Genomic DNA, 20851 nt, shown 5'->3' on the forward strand with positions numbered 1-20851 from the left:
CGATCTCCTCCTACTCTTGTTTTGTCTGTCTGCGACGCTGCTTCCTCTCGGCGAGCTGGACCGAACAGCTGTTTCCTTTTAGGCTTTTGTTTTTTTGTCATAAAGAGGCTTTTTTTGTGCTCCAGTTGGGACTCCACATAAAAACAATGGAGATTATCTTTCTTCCTAATAGTAGCAGTTGACGTTTCTCATTTTAATGGTTTCTTGTTTGTTCCTTGTTGAAACAATTTCTTTTCTTGGAATCACTTTAATGCTGTTCCTCTTTGTGATGTGTTGCCAAAAGTGAATCCTGGTCCCTGTTTGATTGTCCAGCCTGGGCTAGCTTGTGTGGTGTTCACCCCCTTAAACAAAACATGCCCTCTGTTAGATTAATGATTTGCGAACGGTTCATGCTCGTTGTCAACCCTCATGCAAAAAAAATGTGGACTTTGTCCTCCATGTTCCAGGTGTGTATGGAATTTGCTAATGCAGCTCACTACGTTTCTCCATTTAGTTAAATATTTTTCTAAGATTTTACAGGAATCAGCCATTGATAGTTAAACATAGGCCAGCTGTGGTCATGCATTCTTGTTAAATGACCAAATTGCTCTTATCTTGGATTTTTTTTGCCAGAGAAAGGGTGTGTACTTGCAGCCCCAGGGGAAAATGGAAGGAAACAATTAATGAAAGAGTGACGTAATCACTAGGAGAGAAATTGCTGTCATTTCCTGATAAGAACTCTTGAAACCAGGCTTTTTTGTGATCATGGTTTGGTCGGCGGTTAACGCAGGAAAATGCTCCTTAACTGCAAAGCTATCTGAAGGCTTTCCCATGAGTTGCTGAGATGTTTTTTTTTTTGGTTCGATTCTACAGATTCTAAATGTTCGTTCACTCCTTTGTGCTGCCTCGACTCTGCTCTTTTTGTCACAGTCACTTTGCACTGAGCAAGTAAATCATCCCGTCTGAGATGATTTCCTCAATTTTGTTTTTTTCCTAAACTGTGAGATGGGACTATGAGCCTGCCTGTGTAGCTTTTCAGTTCTCACAAGGTATCAGTTTGTGAAGAAACAAGCCCTCTAAAATAGATCAAATCTGACAAACGTGAGCTTGCAGACATCAGTTTTGCTTTTTGATCTGACAGCTGTTTTGGATAAATCTAAATATAGTACAGTCAAGTAAGAGGAGTTGATTAAAAGCATCATTTTCAAACGTACTTAATTCAGACAAATGATACACAGCATATACTAGATAGATTATGCTAAAGTTAGATTTTAATACTCTTGGGTTTTTTCCTTGAGTGTGGTTATAATCAATCATTCAGATATTCTAAACTCAGTATTTTATATTTGATATAACAAAACACAATTTATGACAGCCGTTTCATCAGGAATTAATAACAAGAGCTATTTATCATATTATTATGGTGATTTTACCTGTGGCTGCTCAATTTGACCTTTTCAATTAAACTTTTTTCATGTATGTTTTTCTTGCTTCTATATTTTTAATGATCTTATTTCTGTTTTTCTGCTTTTAGTGTTGCAGACTCATGTCTGTGAATGGTGCTATACAAATATAGTTCTATTCTATTCTATTTATTGGTGAGTCACACACCCAACAAAAATAAAATGATAATACTGTTAAATTGTATGACATTGAGTGGGTTTTTTTTTTTTTTTGTAAATGCAAAGCTTTTGGAAGTATTTGGGCTCGAGCAGAAACTTCAAGATGCGGCTAATTTTGGCTTAAAGTTATAAAAACCTCAAGAACAACCCTTGGAATAGTGAGAAGCAAAGATATCCTGTTGGCTTCAAAGCCGTGAACCATGGGTTCATTGAATCTAATAAAGGTAAAATGATCAGTTCACGGTGTCTGTCGAGATCCGCTGAACTGCTGCAGCTTCACAACTTCACTTTATGCAGTTTTGAAGACCTGCTGTGTTTAGTTGCAGCTGCCAGACTCTGAGTAGAATTCTGGGTTTTAGTGAGCGGTCAGCTGGAAACGACGCGTGAGGAGGCATTTCAGATAATTGATACACCCCTGTTGCGCACCTCCTCGATCACCACCGTCACTGCCACCTCCACCTCCACCCTCTCTCTCTCTCTCTCTCTCTCTCTTTCTCTCTCTCTCTCGCTACTTAGCCACCCCACCCATCCACTTGCCACCCTCCTCACTCCACTCCTCCTCTTCTTCTTTCCACAGATGAGCTCACAGTGCCTGCTCTATATCCCAGCAGCCCAGACGTGTGGGCGTCATACCCGCTGTACCCGGCGGAGCTGTCGCCGGCCCTTCCACCCGCTTTCACCTACCCCTCCTCGCTCCACGCTCAGGTAAACCTGCAAGCCCCCACCTCCCCGCCCCCCCACCCCCCCCACCCCCACTTCACCTCCTCCTGGGCCCACTTGCCAAAACAGCTGCTGTCGTCAGCCCTCAAATCACTTTCTGCTCCATCCCACAGATGCACCTCAGAGCACGCGGCACTGCAGACGTACTCTCTGGCTGCAAAGCACAACTGCAGTTAAATCAAATGTCTAGTGATTGAACTCTTTCGAAATCATGGAGGAAAATTCTGTTTTGGGGAATCTTTTGCTTTGTTTTTCTTGCAGGCAGGCTTTTGACCAGCGTCATTCAGTCATATGTATGAATTTGTAATTCTTCTACATCCATCTCTTTGTTCTACAATAGTTTGAATTCTCTGCAATTCTCGGAACGTTATAAACCTTAATCTTCTTGTGGTGCTCTAGATTTGCATTAGAGAAACCAGGCTGCTTTGAGATAATTTAATTTGTCATTGAAAGAGAAATTAGGGACTTTATAAATATTTAATTATCGACCATTTTTGCAGCTGTGCAAGGTTTTTTTACCCTTCTCTGGAGAGGAGCTGCTACCCGATCTCATGGACTTCCAGGAATCGAACTAAACTTACTTAACCGTCCCCATGAACTGCATGTGAAGACATATGAGAAGCGTCCACAGGTTTGATTGAGGACTCGAAGCAGATGAAAAGTCCAAGAATGTCAAAGGTCCTATGGAAACGGAGCAAAAACACCCAACTGATTTTATGTTTTTACAAAAATGGAGAAATCAAGATTGAAAAAAGACCTGTTTGTGAACGATCATTATGGTGGAAGATCTCGGGTTACAGTTTCCATCTTTTTTGAATCGATTGAAAGCTCCAGCTGTTTAAAAGATGTACATCATCATCTCTCCATCCTCTCCCTCATTAATAAAGTCTTTTTTTTTTTTTTTTTACAACCAACCATGATCCAGTTTATCGAGGGCCTCTAATCTGCACAGCCCCACTGTGAGTTCACATGAGAGTTCATTATTGATCTCTTGAAATTCTTCTCATGAAGCCTGTTTGGTGCGAGCTGACCCTCCTACCATCTCGCAATTAGATTTCCTGAATGCTTGCGAGCCGGAATTGATCACATGCTACTTTGCACTCCTAAAGGCACAAAATGTCCTCATATCTACTCATGTGATGTCAACCATCTCTCCTAGAGAGTGTATTAAGTATCCTCCCTCATGTACTACAGATGTGACAGTGAGTTAGGTAGAAATATCCCCGAGCGAAGGCACTATCTGAAGCAGGGATGATGTCAGAATACCAAATGAGTGCAAGCCGAATCTGCCTGGCTGGCATTTTTCCACATGCATGGGATATGTGCGCACACGCATGCACAAACAGAACCTGCCTTTCTGATTTCAGCAGGGGGTTGTGGGTGACGTTTTTGCTTCTTCTGACCTACAGAAGATGCTAATGTGAGGCATGCAAATGTCTCTATAAACACAGTTTGCAGCACAAAGCAAGACTAAAAGGGTCAAATCTTATTTATGTTGACACAGCTCTGGTTGTACATCCTACCGAGTCCATGGGAAGTTGTGCAGCTCAGAAAAAAATCCCTTCTTTCGGAAGCCCCATGATTACTTGTGGATTGAATTTAAATGAAATAAGATGATTGTTTGAGTTTCATCAAAAATCACATCATGGGACACTCCTGATTTCATATTTCCTGTACGGATACAGTGGCATCTCTCACTTGGCAGCCACATATTCCTCAAATAAGACCATGCAGTGAATTTAAATGAATGTGTGACTTTTTGTGTTTAGATTCGCTGGCTCCCACCTGCAGATGGAACTCCTCAGGGATGGAAGTCCAGGCAGTTCTGCTGAAGTATGTGTGAGTAACTACATATATACACACACGCACACACACACACACACACACACACACACACACACACACATGCACACCCTCAGCCTTGCTCTGCAGAGGAAGTGTAAATTGTGTTGTGACGTCGACATACTTCAGCAAATGTTATGACACTTTGTGTAAACAAGTTTGAGATATTCCTCAACATCTACTGGGAATATCACGAGGTGTTCCTTAGTCCGTGCACGTGCATCAATTTAGCACCCTTTTTTTTCGCCCTGAAACCTCCATCCAGCGAGCGGCCAAACTCACCAGCTAATTAGCCTCATTTGAGCTGGTGAGCTTCAAGTGAGTACTGTACACATATGCTGCTAAAGCAGCGCATTAGGCCTGTTAGAAGTAAATGGGGGCGGTTGTGAAGCCTGGTGGGTCAATGAATCCACAGCCAGTCCTCACGCATCAACATAAAGAGATGAAAGGCGCGACCTAAAGGGGGAACTCCATTATTTTCCCCGGCTCAGGTCACGGGCTACAGAGTGTCGACTTCTCCCATTGATGTTACGGTTGATCTCGGGCATCAAAAGCAGCGAGTCAAACGGAATACGCAATGAGTGCCAATGCCGACGTTTTAATAAAGCAGACCGACATGTGCTCAGAAAACATGAGTAAAATGCTAATAACAGCTTTTACATTGATATAGCCCATGCTGAGAGACATGAGGTTGAGACTCTTGGGTATTTCTGTCTGCGTTCTGTGAAATTAAACAAAATTGGTGAGTGACTTTTCTCATTATCGACATTAATTAGATATACCTGTGGCTGTGATATCAACCTACTGGTTTGGATTTTATTGCAATACACTGTTTGAATTTTTTCTACGATTCATTAGTTTAGGGTGACCAGATTTTAATTTCCAAAAAAGAGGACACATGACCCGGCATTAAGGTACTTCAGTAATACTTGAAATGTACTCAAAATTTCTTTATGATATTAATTAAAGGAATTGTTGTAACTTTAATGTTACTCATCGGGACATTTCGGTATTCATGCATCTTTGTCTTTGGACATTTTCAGCCAGCTTCAGCAGGGTTGCTAATTACAAGTTACTAATTTGAGCAAATGATGCATGGAAAATAAAACAATGAGCAAATAATATTAATATTACATTTAAACCTCTGTCGTTCATCAGCCCCTTTCACGTTCACGCACACAGTCGATTCATCCTTTGTTCCTGGGAAGTTATTGATTGGCCAAGCAAATTGATTCAGATTGTTTATGTTTTCAATTCAGAATCATGTGAATAGCAGTAGTGTTTGATCACTGACATCATGAGTAGTTTGTTTTATGGAACATTAGAGGAAATTATTGGCTGCACAGGCCTGCCTATGCGAAGGAAGCCTCATATTTATTGTTTTTTGTACGTGAGGGGAAAGTTTATTATTGTGTGCAGTGCACGCTCTCACATCGCCATAATAAACATTGAATATTGTTCTCTGATACTGTGGGTCCCTTACAGCTCATATTAGGGCCTGTTTGTCATTTTGTCAAACCCTGGCAGGATGAAATACATTTTTAATTAAAACCCACTTTTTGGCATTTCCACTTCTGACGAAGTACACAGTGGAGAATTATAAAGAAAGAAAGATGAGACCGAGATAGAGGCGGAGATCCAAAAGGTCATAAACGCGACATATGCACCGTGAACTGCTGATGTACCTGAATACTGCCGGAAGGGCTGTTTTTATGAATCTTTATTAAAAAGTGATTAGCACAGGGCTTTGTTTAAAATACATTTCCAATGAATTAATTCCGGCGAGGCTACGGACAGCATGTGGAGCAGTTGGCTTCTAATAAGTGCTTTGATAAGTGCATGAGTCAGCTGTATCCACGCATGAGCTACCCAGCACGTGTGCACGGCTCTCGGGTTCAAGTGAACTGAACGCCGTTGTGCTCGCCGGAAAAACAAAACCACAAAGCACAACAAATCCCCTGCTAGTCTGCGTATCTGTGCTGGCCGACCGTGTGCGCGCACACGGCAAGCAGTCACACTGTCACCGTTACCCCTCCCTCCAGTGTCCCTGGACAGGAAGAGACATGTTCTCCCCGCCCCTCGGGGGGTAAGTGGCAAGCGTACGGGTGGTGGCAGTAACATGCAGGCGAACATTCATCAAGCTGTTGATTGGTGTTAGCCCTCTCCTGTCTCCATCGGACCCCTGCATCATAGCTCGCCTGCTTTTGGAGATTTCAGATGAAGATGAGATGCAGAAGGAATAAAGAGCTGTTTGGGTAATTTGATATTTTGGGGATTTCATCTCTGTCTCGGTGGGTGGGTGGGGTAAAGAGGATGGGAGGGGCTTTTGAGGAAATAATTACTCCTCTATCAAACCAGGAGGAAGTCATTTGGCCAGCCAGGCTGCCCCAGTGGATATTGGCCTGTCAGTGAAACAACAACAATCCCTACATCTGCCTCGCAGTGAAGAGTGAAGCTGAGACTTCAGTCAGAATATTGTGATAATTACAGGGAAATGCAGCAGAAACAAGCAGACGCGCTCTGAAATTAAGGCAGCAGGCCCCAAACGTAAGGTCTCGGATAAACCAGCACACGGTCAAACAAAAAGTTTGGTTGATTCAAACCACAAGAGAAATATTTCTCACCTCACCTATTCTCGTTACCCTAGTTTTGAGATCTCTGCCTCTGATATTAGTGCTGCCACTCCAGTATAATAGAGGAAAGACACATTTTGAAAATGGTGCTCAAAATGCCGACAAATTACACCTAAATAAGCAGCTTTGTGTCTTTCCAAACAGTTTCTCTTTTTACAGACCTCACTTTAAAGGTTTGGGTTTTTTTTCTCAGTAACAGATTTACACCCCAGAAAGTGTTCACAGTGAGATCTCTGGATTATCCACCACAACAACAACACTGCTGCTGAATGCTTAGAATGGTTCAAACTAAATCAGTTATGTTGATGTGGAAGCTTTAATCTCAGATGGATGGCTGAGAGTTGAAGGAAAGCTCAATACTGCGAGTGATGCAAGAGCAAAATACAGAACAAGTCATTGGAAATAAAACCACATTGGCCTAAAATTAAGACTGCCTTGTTGTTTTTTTTTCCTGAACGTAGAAAAAGTTGGGTTGTTTTTTATTAGGGGGGCTAATATTCTGCCCCCGGTGTTACGCAGAAAGGAGGCAGAAACAAGAAAAACATGCTGGATGTGACTTACTGATAGTGCCGGGGATGAGAAGTCCACTCGAGGCGCTGGACGTTGTTGTTAACAAGCTGTTCAATGGCTTTGAAATGCTGCAATAATGTATTGATGATGAACTATGTGAAGGGCAGGTGAACTGAAGCATGGGAGTGAAATCAGTGGGTCTGTGTGAGGAACATGTGGAGGACACTGGAGACTGTATACACACCAGTATACATAACAAGGGAATGTGAGAAGTTGGGAAAATTTGCACTGTTATCCTTTTGTCAGTGTCCTGTTATCTTTGTTCTTTGTGTCTCAACACTAATTTATCGCTTCTCGCTTTGTTATCAATGGTTCAACTTACCATCTGCAGTAGATCTGATTGACTCTCAAGCAACAGGAAAATATCATCCATCTAAAACTCTTGGGGTGAAGCAGTTCAGCAAGCCAAATACAGAGAAACATAAAACCGGTTAATGTGTGTTATTGGATGGAAAAAAATTGAGTAAACTGAACAGAACTCCCAGGAAGAACATGCAAACATCTGGAAATGGGGCTGTTTTTGCCGTAAGGTGACAGTGCTAACCAGTACACCGCCGTGCAGCCCTCAGTGCTTTCATTGATATCAAATATATAATCAATGTTGTTTCAGTTGTTTGATCATACGGCACTGATAGATTTATCAACTTTATCCAGGTTCGATGTGTATCAGTGAACATTTTTTTTTTTTTTTGTTGAGTGCAGTCTTTCAGTGTCTCCAATCATCTCACTAACTGTAGAACATACCACACTGTCTACAGCCGTCCCTTTAAGAGAACGTGCCTAACTCCTAATCACACAGACAAACATGTGTCCTCATGTAGCCACAGTAAAATTGAATGACTCTCATGTTTCACACTATCTTCCTTGGAACCACCAGTAATGTCATTGTTGACTTTACCTTACTGCGTCGTTTGGCTCGGACATTTTGCAGCTTTTCAAACGAGCCCCTCGTGTTTACCAGCCTGTGCGTCTCCTGGTCTGTCAAAATGGATGCAGTCACGTCAACAAGTCACTCGGTGTCTTGTGCAAAATCTTTAAACTGCAAGACAACAAGAGTAAACTTGAAAGGGGAAGACGTCCGTGTTGCACCACTGTTGTATAATCTGTCTGCCGCTGATGGATCGCATGTGTTCAGAACAGAAAATAGGCAGCGTGTGTGTTTGTGCGTGAGTTGTCAGTGGTGTTGAAGGGTGATGGGTGACAGTGAAACTTCACAATGGGCATTCGGAGACGCGTCCAGCTCCGTGGTCCGGAGAGGCCTGCGGTCTGTCGCTAGTTGTCTTGGCATCTGACGAACACCAAACGCTCACGGCCAGAGTATGCGGCTCGCCTTAGGAAGTGTAACTGTGGGAGGCTTGAATGTGGATGTGCGAACAGCTGAAAGTGAGGTAGTGTTCAGGGTCTTTAGGCATGACTGGTAATGGGTTGTTCTAATCACCTGGCATCCGGCCCCCTTAGTGGAGGACCATTTGAAAAACGTTGTCTGCAGCTGTTCTCTTTCAGCACGACTTCAAACAAACAGCAACCCACTTTCCCCAAACATCTTCTGGTGTAAGTTTGTGTTCTTGCACTACCTCAGGAGGATTGGCCGAGTCACTCATCTGTTTGTGAAGCTGAATTGTTGCTGACATTCATGCTCTGGCACCGAGCGACAGCCAAAGACAACCTAATAGTGGACATTAATGCCAAGTGAACTCGAGGCAAAGGTAATCCGGATTTTCCATCTGACAAGACATAGCGGGGGAGTGTAGTGGGTGTAAACCCCTATCATGCATGCTTGTGTGTGACCCTGAGAAAGATGTGTGTGCGCGCGCGTGTGCGTGTGCGTGTGCAGTCTGGCTGCCTTCCCCCGAGGAGCTCTTTGGCCAATAGCCTGACAAAACCAATGGTTCCTGTGCAATGTTGGACGAACTCCCACAGGAGGAGAGCTGAGGGCCAGCTGTGGCCCTTTCTAATAAGGAAGTGGGACTTTATTCCTCCGCCCCCTGCTGACACACAGACACATGCAGACGCTCAGGCGTATACAGTAAGGCGGTGTTGTGGCACTGCCTCTCAAGGGTTAGATACATGTTAGCAGCTGCATTCATCACCACCCAGCTCCAGCAGCTATTGCTGGTATGTGAGAAACAGAGCCAGAGCCTAAAGGCTTTTCCCCAGATTAAAGAGGCTTCAGACCGAGATCTCTTTCATGGCCACGTTTGCACAGGTAGAAATCTTAAAGGGCGGTTCGCATTTGTTTGCAAGTTTGAGCTTCATAACTGCAGCCCGCTACATTTTCACTCAATGTTTTATTTTTAAACCGGAACTTTAAAAAAAATAAAAAGTTTTCTTTGATAATAATTTAGACTCTTAAAAGACTACAGTTGATAGTATGAGCAGACTTTGCTGAATTCAGTGGTAGTATGCAAAGATAAAAAAGGCAGATTCCTCTCACTTGAAAAAGGTAAAAGTGTCTGATTTTTTTTATATATTTATTTTTTTTTTTACCAATAAGTGACAAAGCACCACCACTTGTTATGTAAAAAACAACTAAGAGAAGGTTTATGCAGGTTGTTATAAATCACGAATACCATCTGATTCAGTCAGTGGATCAATCCCATGATGCTTTGCGTTGTCCACCTGCACTGAAGATGGATTTCTTAAATGACTCATTAATATTGTAATACCACTTCTGCCAATGTGATCATAGTTTCAATTGGATCGTGATTCTATCTAATAAGATGGAAGTGTTTCCATGATACAACTTTAATCAGAATACTGTGTCCACATAATCTAAGCCTTCTCTAAAACCTTCCATTTTAAACTAGATAATGGAGTAATTAAAGTTTATTTACAATCAAAGTTCTTTATGTATTATCTGTGGAAATACTTTGCTAGAAATACGGTCTGACTTCTTTGTAGAGACTTTATGAAGTTACATATTTTCCGTATATGTATACCACAGTATACATATGGTCTCTAACATTAAACATTGGAATTCAAATTGTATGTTTACTTTAATATTAGAACTACTTAGAAAAACAATGATATGTCTTTTTAACCTGAAATGTGTTCCTTGAATACCTGAAAGTCTTCTTCATTTACTGCATGAGATCAATGCTCAGTGATAAACAAAAGTATTTGCTCCATGAAACAATGTTAGAGGAGCAAAAAAAAGAGTGAAACAACCCACACATTCATGAGAAAACCCAGTCACCTCCCACATTCTCAAGCACTGCTTGTTTACCTATCTCACATTATGTGCCTGGGTTGAGTTATTGGATGTAACACATTAAGCCCGCAAATCACTAAACCTTCCCCCTAATCCGCACAGACATGTTCAATGATCAACCCAATCTCTAACCTTGGTGTCTCAGCCAGAACAAATTGGGAGATCTGGAAGTATGCGTCGCATCAGTTTAGCCAAGCGGGCTGTGCAACACATCGATTGCCTCATCCCTGATTGAACACGCAATGGGGCATTAGGTAGGCCAGCCGTGCCCCTTCAAAAATGCACAGTTTCTTTGAACAAGGAAGAGTCCCCGTGCAGCCCCTCTCCTTTGTCTGCAACAGTTCCTGTATCCATTACTTTCTATTTAGGTCATGTTTGATTTAGTAATTGTTTATTATTCCACACACTACCCCCCCTTCCCTTTGAACCAGTTACCGCGGCCTCCATGAGGTGTCTATTCTCAGCGATACATCTGGTGTGGAGCGTTGGAGGGCTGACCTTTCTCCTGGGTCTGCTGGTGGCGCAGGGAGACGTGGTTGATAAAGAGAAGCTTCACAGAAGTACTTACATCCTCTGTTTCAGCAAAGTGCCATTTAGTTGGTCTTGGTGTTTTTGAAACCTGTTTCCTGTGGGGATGACGAATGTATTAGTAGGCCAAGCGGGTGACCAACCGCTTCCATTTTCATATTGGTTTTTATATTGTCAGACCTGTGTGTGTTTTAATAACAATGTGGATTAGTGTTGCCCTTAAACAGCGCAAAGCTGTTTGCCGTTAGCATGACCTCTGAAGAAGGAAAGGTTTGCAGTGGGAGACATAAAAAAAAAAAGCATGACTGTAAATACAGTTGCAACAGTGGAGTACTTTAGCTTAAGACGATCATTCTTTTAGTTTGTAGAAGAAAATGTAATCTGCTGATGCTTTGTTTGGACTAAAAATGCTACCTGGATACTGGTTTAACAAATGTTTGTCACTTTGGCTGTAGAGTAAGACGATTTTGCCCTGAATCTGATTGTGTGAGCATGTAAATGGTAATTGAAGTATAACGTGGGATAATCTACACCAGACGTGGCTGTGGCTCGATGTGTTTTGTTCTGTAGTTCAAACCAGCTGTCTGTCACAATCCTAATAGATGTTGACTTTATTATTTTTCTCTCTGACTTCTGGCCTGTTGGCATCACCAGGTACATCAACGCGGCGCATTAATGAATTGAAATATCATGTGTTGTCAACACAAGATGTTTAATTTTATGTATATACTAACACAATAACCTCTCCACATATGGGATGACTCCATAGATATGGGTGGCTGATTAAACGTATTATGCCACTCATACTACATGAAACCATATCATAGGTTCTCCTACTCTCTATATATTATACTCGATATGTATTTGAGCTCATCCACAGTGTGAACATGAACGTGCAGGTGTACAAATCTCACGAGTGTTATCTTTTTCCCGTTTTTTTTTGTAGTTGGTTTGGGTTTTGATATGATGTACGTTAATAAAAAGCAGTAAACAAAGTGCTTAAAAAGGTGCTGCAGTGCATTTGGGACAAACAGAAGCACAGTTTAAAATGGCGACGCTGCCATTCGGAAACGACACTCAGAAAGCAGCCTGTACAAACCGACTATGTTCTGGATCAAATTAAGATGTCTGTGTCTGTTCAGGCTTCCAGCTTTGGACACTATGTTGTTGGAGTGTGAGCTCAGTAGTAGCAGGTCAGAGTATACTGCGAAGATTAAATCATGACTTCTTCTCACAGTTTTGAACTGAAAGGGGAAAAAAACAAAGGTTGTGTCTTCTTCAGGTTAAAAATAATTCCACACAACACTCAAAAACCAGGACTATACAGTGGTCAGTTGCAATAACAGACCCGCCGTGCTCGCCAGTGCCACACGGCTAAAATGTCGACAGCCATAAAGTTGAATAAGCTCCTCTCTTAGGCAGCCTCGACAATAACGCTCCTCCGGCCGGCGGGTTTGGTTCGGTCCACTAAAACTGTCTCCTGCCCGTCCACAGGTTCCTGATGTGTGATGGTGGCCGTGGCCGGCTGTGACGGGCGTTGCTGATTGCCTCTCGTGTCTTATTAGAAACCAGGAGGACTGACCTGAGTCCAGCTCTCGGAGCAGCGCAACCGTCGGTGAGTTTAAGGCTCCCGTGCTTCACGGCCGCCGATCCCAGCAGGCGAGGACAAAAGGTGGAAGGTCTCACCTCGCCGCTCTCCCCTGTGGCGCCGCGTCTGACTTGAAAGTGTAGAATTGTAGAAAATGAGTGAAAATTTGTTTTGTTGGTTTTTATCTTTTTTGGGGGGGGGGGGGGACTGTATCGCGTCACCTGCCATGAACACAACCACGACGAGCCGTATTGACACCGTGTCAGCTTTTATCTGTGTGCGTTTGAACATTTTGCTCAGCAGAAAAAAAAAATGTTTTGAAAACAGAATCGCAGATTACGTATTTGTGGGATGAAAAGTGTGTGTGGTCTTGGGGCGGCAAGTGTGAGAAATTGAGGAGAAAGCAAGAAACACGTATTAGTGTCTGTGTGTGTGTGTGTGTCTGTGTGTGCTTCTACCTTATTCGGTGTGAGAACGTGTGTGTCGTGCAACACTCCCCCATGATTCCCCAGTGTACAAGGTTCACGTGCGGTGACCATGGCGATCTCGCCTTTTCTCTCTCTGTCTCCCGTCTCTCTCAGGCAGCAGCAGCCTCATGGGCCTCAGGACATACTAGACCCCAGCCTCCATCACACATCGAGCCCCTCCTCCTCCCCCCTCCCAAACTTCCTCCAACTCCTTCTTTTTATACTGTTACATACTCCAGATTTACAGGCAGCGCTTTGGCTACACCTCCTCCGACACCTCCACCGAAAGGTACCGACAACGGCGCCCCCTTGATTTCCTGACTGACCACGCCGTCCGTCCAGCGAGACCGTCAAAGGTTGTGGGGGGGCGAAATGCATTTTATGCAGCCGCTTTGCAAGGCCAAACATGCGGAAGTGTGGCTAAAGTGCTACTGAGTAGTGTTATTATATGACTATAATTATTACTATTCTGTATATCATTCATATTAATGTTATTATGATTAATAAATACATGTTGAAGCATGACTTTGCAAAAAAAAAAGAGGAAAAAAAAACCCAATGCTGTACATTTTTAGATATTTTAAAGAAATACAAAAATGTATTTTTGTAATCAAGACAATGTTTGAAATGGTTTTCGTTTTGATTGGTTCATGTTGTGCTGAAATGTGTGAGGAACTTTCATACATTCATTATTAATCTTTATATTTTTGTTTTGCCCTTTGTGTTTTGTGCCATTGATAAAGACGTCGCCCTGCTTATACCAAAGCAGTCCTTGTCTTCTCGACACGCTGTGTCCATTCTGGTTTGCTTGTGCGCACGCGCGCGCGCGTGTGTGTGTGTGGCGCGGCGAGTCCATTCGTCCGGCGGGTGAAGCGCCGTGACGTCCGGTAACAAAGCCCAACCTGATTCAGCTCTTAAGTCTGCAGTCTTGAGGTAATCAGATGTGTTAAAAGAGGCATTGACAGGAGTAAGCCATCGCTGGTGAAGGCAGAGTGACCCCCCGAGAGACGGCGGCACATGGCAAACTGAGCCCTGCTATAATTAGGAATCTGCAGGAGGACAGCAACACACTATAGAGAAACAAAAGACCAAAGGCATTTCGTTCTTTTTTGTTTTTTTTTTTACACTGGAGAGCTATCTAGACTAGTGGAATTATTCCATTTTTGACTGCTTTGTAGTCCTCAGTCTGATTTCTTATGAAGTATGACATTATTTTTGCTGCATGTCCCTTTCTGTGTCACTCCAAAGAGCCACTCTGCGTCTGAAAGGATATTCACTTTAAGCAATTTGTCTCTTTTGTCTATTTTTAGGGCGCCAACGTGATTCAACCTGCTTTTGTAAAAGTTTGAATTTACATAGTAATGATGGGAGTGTAAGGAGACAAGCAAAAAAAAAAAAAATCTTTTGTAATCTTGTGTCTTTCTGGGCCTGCAATAACGTCTCTGCTGTACGACATATCATCGACTGATCATATTTTTGTGACATTTTGACGCCAAACTTCGCATTCGTGTCGCGTTTGTACAAAAAAAAACAAAAAAACGTAATCAGTGATTCTTGTACTTTTCCTTCTGATGAGGCCAAGTCACATTTCATAGTGATGTGACAATCAAAAACACTGTAAGAAAACAAACAACACATTGTTCCTTCCCTGTGATGTTTAGCCCAGGTGTGTACAATCATATTGGACTGGTTGAATCATATACAGTAGTGTTTGTAATGAATAATGATAATATGCATCATATTTAGCATATCGACTGATTTTATGAAGCAGGTTTTTGCTTTTACAGACATTTTTTTAAGCCGAGTGTGGCACCAAATTTATTAGAACAAGTATTTATAAAATGTGTATGAGCGTGCGTGTGTGTTTTTAAGGGTAATGTCTTTTTAAAGTTCATAGAGGATGCCCTGCATATAATTCAGTGTAAGTATTATTGTAAGTTTAATTGTATATTCATTTGGTAATTGTTTTTTGTTTTCTAGAGCTTCTTAATTTGGTTTGTGTCTGTCTGATCGGAGCATACTGTACGTGATATGTGAATACTGTTTTACCTGCATAATTCACTGTGAAATCCAGAGAAAATCAAAAGCTCTTCGAATGAATGAATGGATGGTTCGTGTGTTTCGCCAGCAGTACGGTACACCGGTTTCCTGGAAGTGAATTTGATGATCCCTCCTTTTTTTTTTTCTGTCGAGAGAACAACTATTCCTTTACTTGTTTTAGTATACCGTGTGTGTAGCTGTGTGTTTCTGTGCATGTTCACGGCATGTGTGTGTGCCCCTCTGTTCTTTTTTTCTTAACGCGTAGAGTACTGTTGATATTTATGTACTTTAGCCGCTGTAAGGAGAAACTGTATTTCGGTGAATTGCAGAGGTTTGTTTGTTTGGAGGAAGAAAAAAAAAAGGGTGAACAAAATGAGAAGTTTTTATGAAAAATGTAATATGAAGACATTTCAGGCCATCTGCCATTAAAGATTGACAATATCCCTGCTGTCTTGATGTCTTTATTGATCCATTTTTATATTCTGTGACATCTCACTTAGGATCGATCTCAGATGATCACATGGCAGATGCTGACACACTTAATTTTAGTCTCCAATTAACCCTAAGAGCATTTTTCTGGACATTGGGAGCTGACATCTGGCAGAACATGCAAACTCCATGTGAAAAGGCCCCTATGATCCATCCCAGATTTGAACCCATTCCACCCTATTCTCACTTTGACGTGAGAGCTATTCGCTACATCTTCCTTAAATATGATCGATCAGATAATGCTTACAAGAAATATAGGGACTGAACGTGACAGAATTACTTATATATAGTAGGTATCTCAAAACAGTTGGATGTGTGATAAGCTTCCATTTATTGCAATACTCTCCTCAAGGTGATGGGTTGCATTTATCAAACTACTACTTAAAATGACATTTATGATCGACCAAAGTCACACCAAAAATCTCAAATTGGAAAAAGTTCTGTGGATTTCTGTAAAAGATTAAATACATGATATTGATATTATCACAGCATAAAATGTGTAATCTACAAAAGTAGTACCTAGTAAGATAACTTCAATGAGAAACTGAGTTCTACTAATAATTTGAAGTCCATACTTCAAATTAAAATAATCAAAACATCACATAACAAGGAATTTAAAACAGATTCATAGTTGTGCTGTATCTTAAAGTAAGTAACACTGATTGTGAGCCAAACTGTAATTGATATTCTTCAGATTTATGGTCAGTGGTACGTCACAAATTAAAGCACTTTCCTCAAAGTACACGCTTCCCAACGTTGTTACTCTCATGACTTTTCTTGGAAGGCTCCAGTTTGTTCAATATTGAGGTAATGCGGTTAACAGCAGAGCTAATGCGGTTTCAGGGTTAGAAGAACCAGCAAGGGGGTAAAGTGACCAGTCCAGGCCTTGACCTCTCAGGATTCAACAGCCACACACTTGATCCACACATTAAAGGAACATTAACCAGCATTAGTGTGTCACCAAACCATATTAGCCAGTTGGACTTTCAGCGGAAGCCTGGACTCATGTGGAAAAACACATCATTTGTGCAATGAAATTCACCTTAATGGAATAAATAATCCTATCCCCATAGTTTATAATAAGCAGGGACATTGCGAGGAGTAAACTAGTCAGCACAATTAGAAGAAATGTAGAATTGAGCCTACAAATACCAACGGTTTCTCATCATCATGAGCCATAGGACCTGGAAGATAACACGTATATACTTTTTTCTTTACACTTTTTGTATAAACCTAACAACAGTAGTTTGTAAAAAAAAAAAAAAAAAAGACCCAAAATAAAAAGTCTAGTTTCACTTCAGTACGTTGAACATCTTTCAGCGACTTCTTATTAAGACGAGAGTGAACCCTGCTGAGGTCCTCCATGCTGAAAGGAAACTGAGCTATTTGCTCAGAAGTCACCTTTTACCCACATGGAGGGATGCACCTGCACACTGCTCCCTTTGCTGTTCCTCTCTCACACTTGTCATTGGATAACACCTCCCCCACAATCCCATGAGTCCATCAAAACATGACGTGGGAGCCTATAAAGTGGTTTGTGCGCCAGGGGAGCTGCAGACCTCTTCCTGCACTCTATAAGAATAGCCAAACCCAGGGGCTGGCCACTCCTGAGACAGAGGCCGCAGCCAATTTAGTTTCTCCTCCGTCTGCACGGTCACACCAGGTGGCACACGGCAGCTTCTCACATGACACACACTCGCCGGTGCCTCTGGGTGCTGCAGGGTGTCAGAGTGGAGGAGAGTGGGTCGGTGTTCGTCTGGGTGCATGCATGCATGCATACACCCGACTGGCAACACTTTGTAATGGTGTTACTCTCTTTGACAAGTCCATTAAAGAGGTGTTTCTGTTTTTTTTTTCTTCATTCAAACAGATATCTTGACTGAGGAGTTTGTGTGTTTTTTTTTTTTTTTTTACACGAAATGAACAGTGGAGACAAAAAGCTAATTAAAAACTCTTCTGCTCTTTTCCTCTGAGCCAGCCGTTCTATTCTTCTCCGTGACGCTTCAGCTCAGTGAAACATTGACCAAACATTACAAACGGGCTCTTTCATAGAGTCGGTATTCAGAGTGTTCTCTGTGTTTTTTAACGCGACACTTCACTAGTGTTTAATCCCAGCCTAGATAACATTCACAAAGTGATATTTTGTTGCCAGTATTTCTAATAATACAATGGCACATGCATCAAGTAGAAATGTTGGACTACAGTTTGTTTTGAAGCTTGTAATTTGCCCAATCTACTGCTCAGGATGTTTGAACTATTATGGAAGGAAGAGTGAATTTTATGGTATAATATTACTATCGATTTAGATATTGTCTAACCAGTTGAATATCGTTTTTGGTATCCGCCCGCATTATTCCAGCAAAATGATAATATTTATAATGACCTGGTGGTTGGACTAGTCGTGACAGCAGTTATGTAGGTAGGAATACATGAGATTAAAAAAAAAAAAGACATTTGTGTCATGTTTCATGGTTCATGTTTTGTGGTGTTTGTTCTTTGTGAGATTCTGACTGTCTCTCATTTCAGACTCCATCACTTCCCCTCCTCATGTCTGATTGCTACCCTGATGTGTTTCACCTGTGTCTGAGTGTGTGATTGTCTTCACCTGGTGGTTGTGGTTTATATTGGGCGTCTCCTGTGTGTTCCGGTTCTTTGCTCCTCTGTGTCTCTGTTTGGTACTTCAGTAGTCTGTGGACTTTATTTTGGATATTTGTACTTTTGCTTTTCCTTGTTGGGAATAAGCTGAGCATCTGTTCCACTGACGGCAGTGTGTGGCATCTTGAGTCTTCCTCCAAGCCAATCTTAACACAATGTTGATCAACATTGTCCAGTCATCCATCTTCTTAGTCCACGTAATGTAGCGGCTCTTCTTTGAGTCTGCCTTCCATGTTCAGGGTCATCATTTTAGCACTGATAGGTAGTCCTTGCAAGTTTATGTTGTATCACAGAGTTGAACTTTTTTTCCCCTCATGATCAAGACTCTCTCATTAAATACCTGCTGTGGTGCAGCAGCGAGTGACACCCACCCGTTCATCTATGGCAACGGCAAGCTGTTTGTTGCCAAACAAACTGATGCCCTATTTCCACGTGAACAGTTTCAAATGAAAACATCAAACTTTTACTCGTTTTAGCATGTTGGTTTACACGACAACAACGTTGCCGTCACCACGTAAACTGTGAAAATGCTACTTTTCTGTAGCGTACAGTGCACTACAGTTGCAGTAAATTTAATGGCACCATTTCAACGAAGCTTAAAGAAATGCGACTCAGAGAACCTTGTATTTTGACATTGTTGAGTGCATACACACGCAGTTGCATTACAAAACATATAACTACTAGTGGCCTGGCCTGCAAACTGCACAGTGACGGTTCAAAAATGTTTTTCCAGGTGAAGAAACTAAAATTATGTGTTACTAGTTTTCCTCGATGTCTTATTATAAGCTGTCAGGTATTCCCAATGCAAAATCCACAGTGTATTTGTTTGACAGAGTATGCATTGAGCAGGTTTCGGCCCTGACTAACCACTGACTCATCATTCTGCAGCCTGTGTCTGCACAGTCACTGTCTGAGCAGCGGTTGGCCAGAATTTGGCCGTACCTTCTTGGAAACTTAAAAGGCCTGACGCTCCCCGTCGTGTTGGTGTCAGTGTGGTCGTCACTCGACAGATAACCTGATCAGAGTGAGTCAGTGGATTAGATTTTACAGCAGGGGGAGGTGAGGAAGAGGGCGAGGAGTGGCCTCCTTCTCCTCCTCTTGTCCTCACTCTGTCTTTTCCTCTGTCCACCTCCTTTTATTTTCCTCCTCCTTACTCCTCCACGGCTTCACCTCCCTTGGGTGGGCCCCAGCGCCCTCACTCTCACAGCAATCAAAACACTGAAGGCTAACTCTCCCACGACTTTTCCTGTCTCCCTCACTGACTTCATGCTGCTAGATTCCAGATAAGTACAGAGAGTTATTATTGCAATATTTAGAGTTCTCTTTGTGTGTGTGTGTGTGTGTGTGTGTGTGTGTGTGTGTGTGTGTGTGTGTGTGTGTGTGTGTGTGTGTGTGTGTGTGTGTGTGTGTGTGTGTGTGTGTGTGTGTGTGTCATATGATAACTCCACTAAAGATGACATCATACAGCAAGTGAGGCCTTTTTTCTGTTCTCCTTAAAACACAAAGAGCTCCACAGCGCTTTCCAGTGGCGATGATAGGATATTACAGCATTCACTGACAACACTTGGTACTGACCTCGTGCTTAACGTTCAACTGTATTGGTCCTTTTCTATGGCACAATCGCAGTAACAGGCGAGATGTGCTCCATTTAAAGTATAAGAAATCTATAGAGAAGTTTTTGTTTTTCAGTGTCTCTATATATTTCTACTTTGATCAAAACTCCACTAATTTCATCCAAACTGAGCCTTCAGTCTACTATAGTCTATAATTTATAATCCACATCATTTGTATACTATTATTATGTTTATATATAAGCTATAGAATGCCTGTAACACACAAATACATATCCAAGCACAAAGGAAAAGGAGGCATACGGCCCACTTTCCCTCTGCTCTGAAAGCTGTTCAGCCTTCCAGCGTCTGAGGCCTCTCAGGGGATTTTCCTCCCCACAGCGGGGGAAAAACAGGCGTTCAAAGCAGCCTAGTCTCTGCCAGATTAGCCTCGTGCGTGGTGGGGCGTTTACCTCCGCGAAAGATGGTGCTGCTCAGGGAAGAGCTGGAGGCTGCAACAGATCGATGTCAGACATCATCTCACAAAGTCCGGATTTGGATGAGTGAAGACGAATAATACTAGATTTACAGTTTATTAGTTAGCCTTCAATCATTATTTAAGTTTGCATTTTTTTTTTTAGAGATGTGTTTCCACTGAAATGTTTTAAGCTCAGAAAAAAGACATGACAAAATGTTACAATATGTTATACCAACATCTAATAAATTACTGTTTATACAGTGTAAATAGCATTTGTTTGGTTCTGTTCTGTCAACATGAGGGAAATCATAGGGAGGACTTGCAGACTTTGCAGTTGTCCAGAACACCCTAATTGTGGAGGGCGAGCTCTGCTGTTTTTCAGAATGCTGCATCAAAGCAGATTCATAGAAAGTTAATGTGGTTGGACAAGATGTACAAGACTTAATGCAGATCCCATTTCAGAAGTTGGGGAAGATTTA

General features: G+C 42.0%; 1 protein-coding gene across 1 annotated transcript in view; it reads left to right on the top strand.

Moving 5' to 3' along the window:
* rbpms (RNA binding protein, mRNA processing factor) overlaps positions 1-13438 on the top strand; it is a 37143-nt gene extending 23705 nt beyond the window's left edge. Inside the window, exons 6-9 of the mRNA XM_080518971.1 lie at positions 2179-2306; positions 4091-4160; positions 12600-12720; positions 13275-13438. Coding sequence (XP_080375097.1) covers positions 2179-2306; positions 4091-4153 — 191 coding nt within the window. The 3' untranslated portion in view covers positions 4154-4160; positions 12600-12720; positions 13275-13438. The remainder of the gene's footprint in view (positions 1-2178; positions 2307-4090; positions 4161-12599; positions 12721-13274) is intronic.
* Positions 13439-20851: the final 7413 nt, after the last annotated feature.

Source organism: Blennius ocellaris (genome assembly GCF_963422515.1).
Source record: "Blennius ocellaris genome assembly, chromosome: 23".
Lineage (NCBI taxonomy): Eukaryota > Metazoa > Chordata > Actinopteri > Blenniiformes > Blenniidae > Blennius > Blennius ocellaris.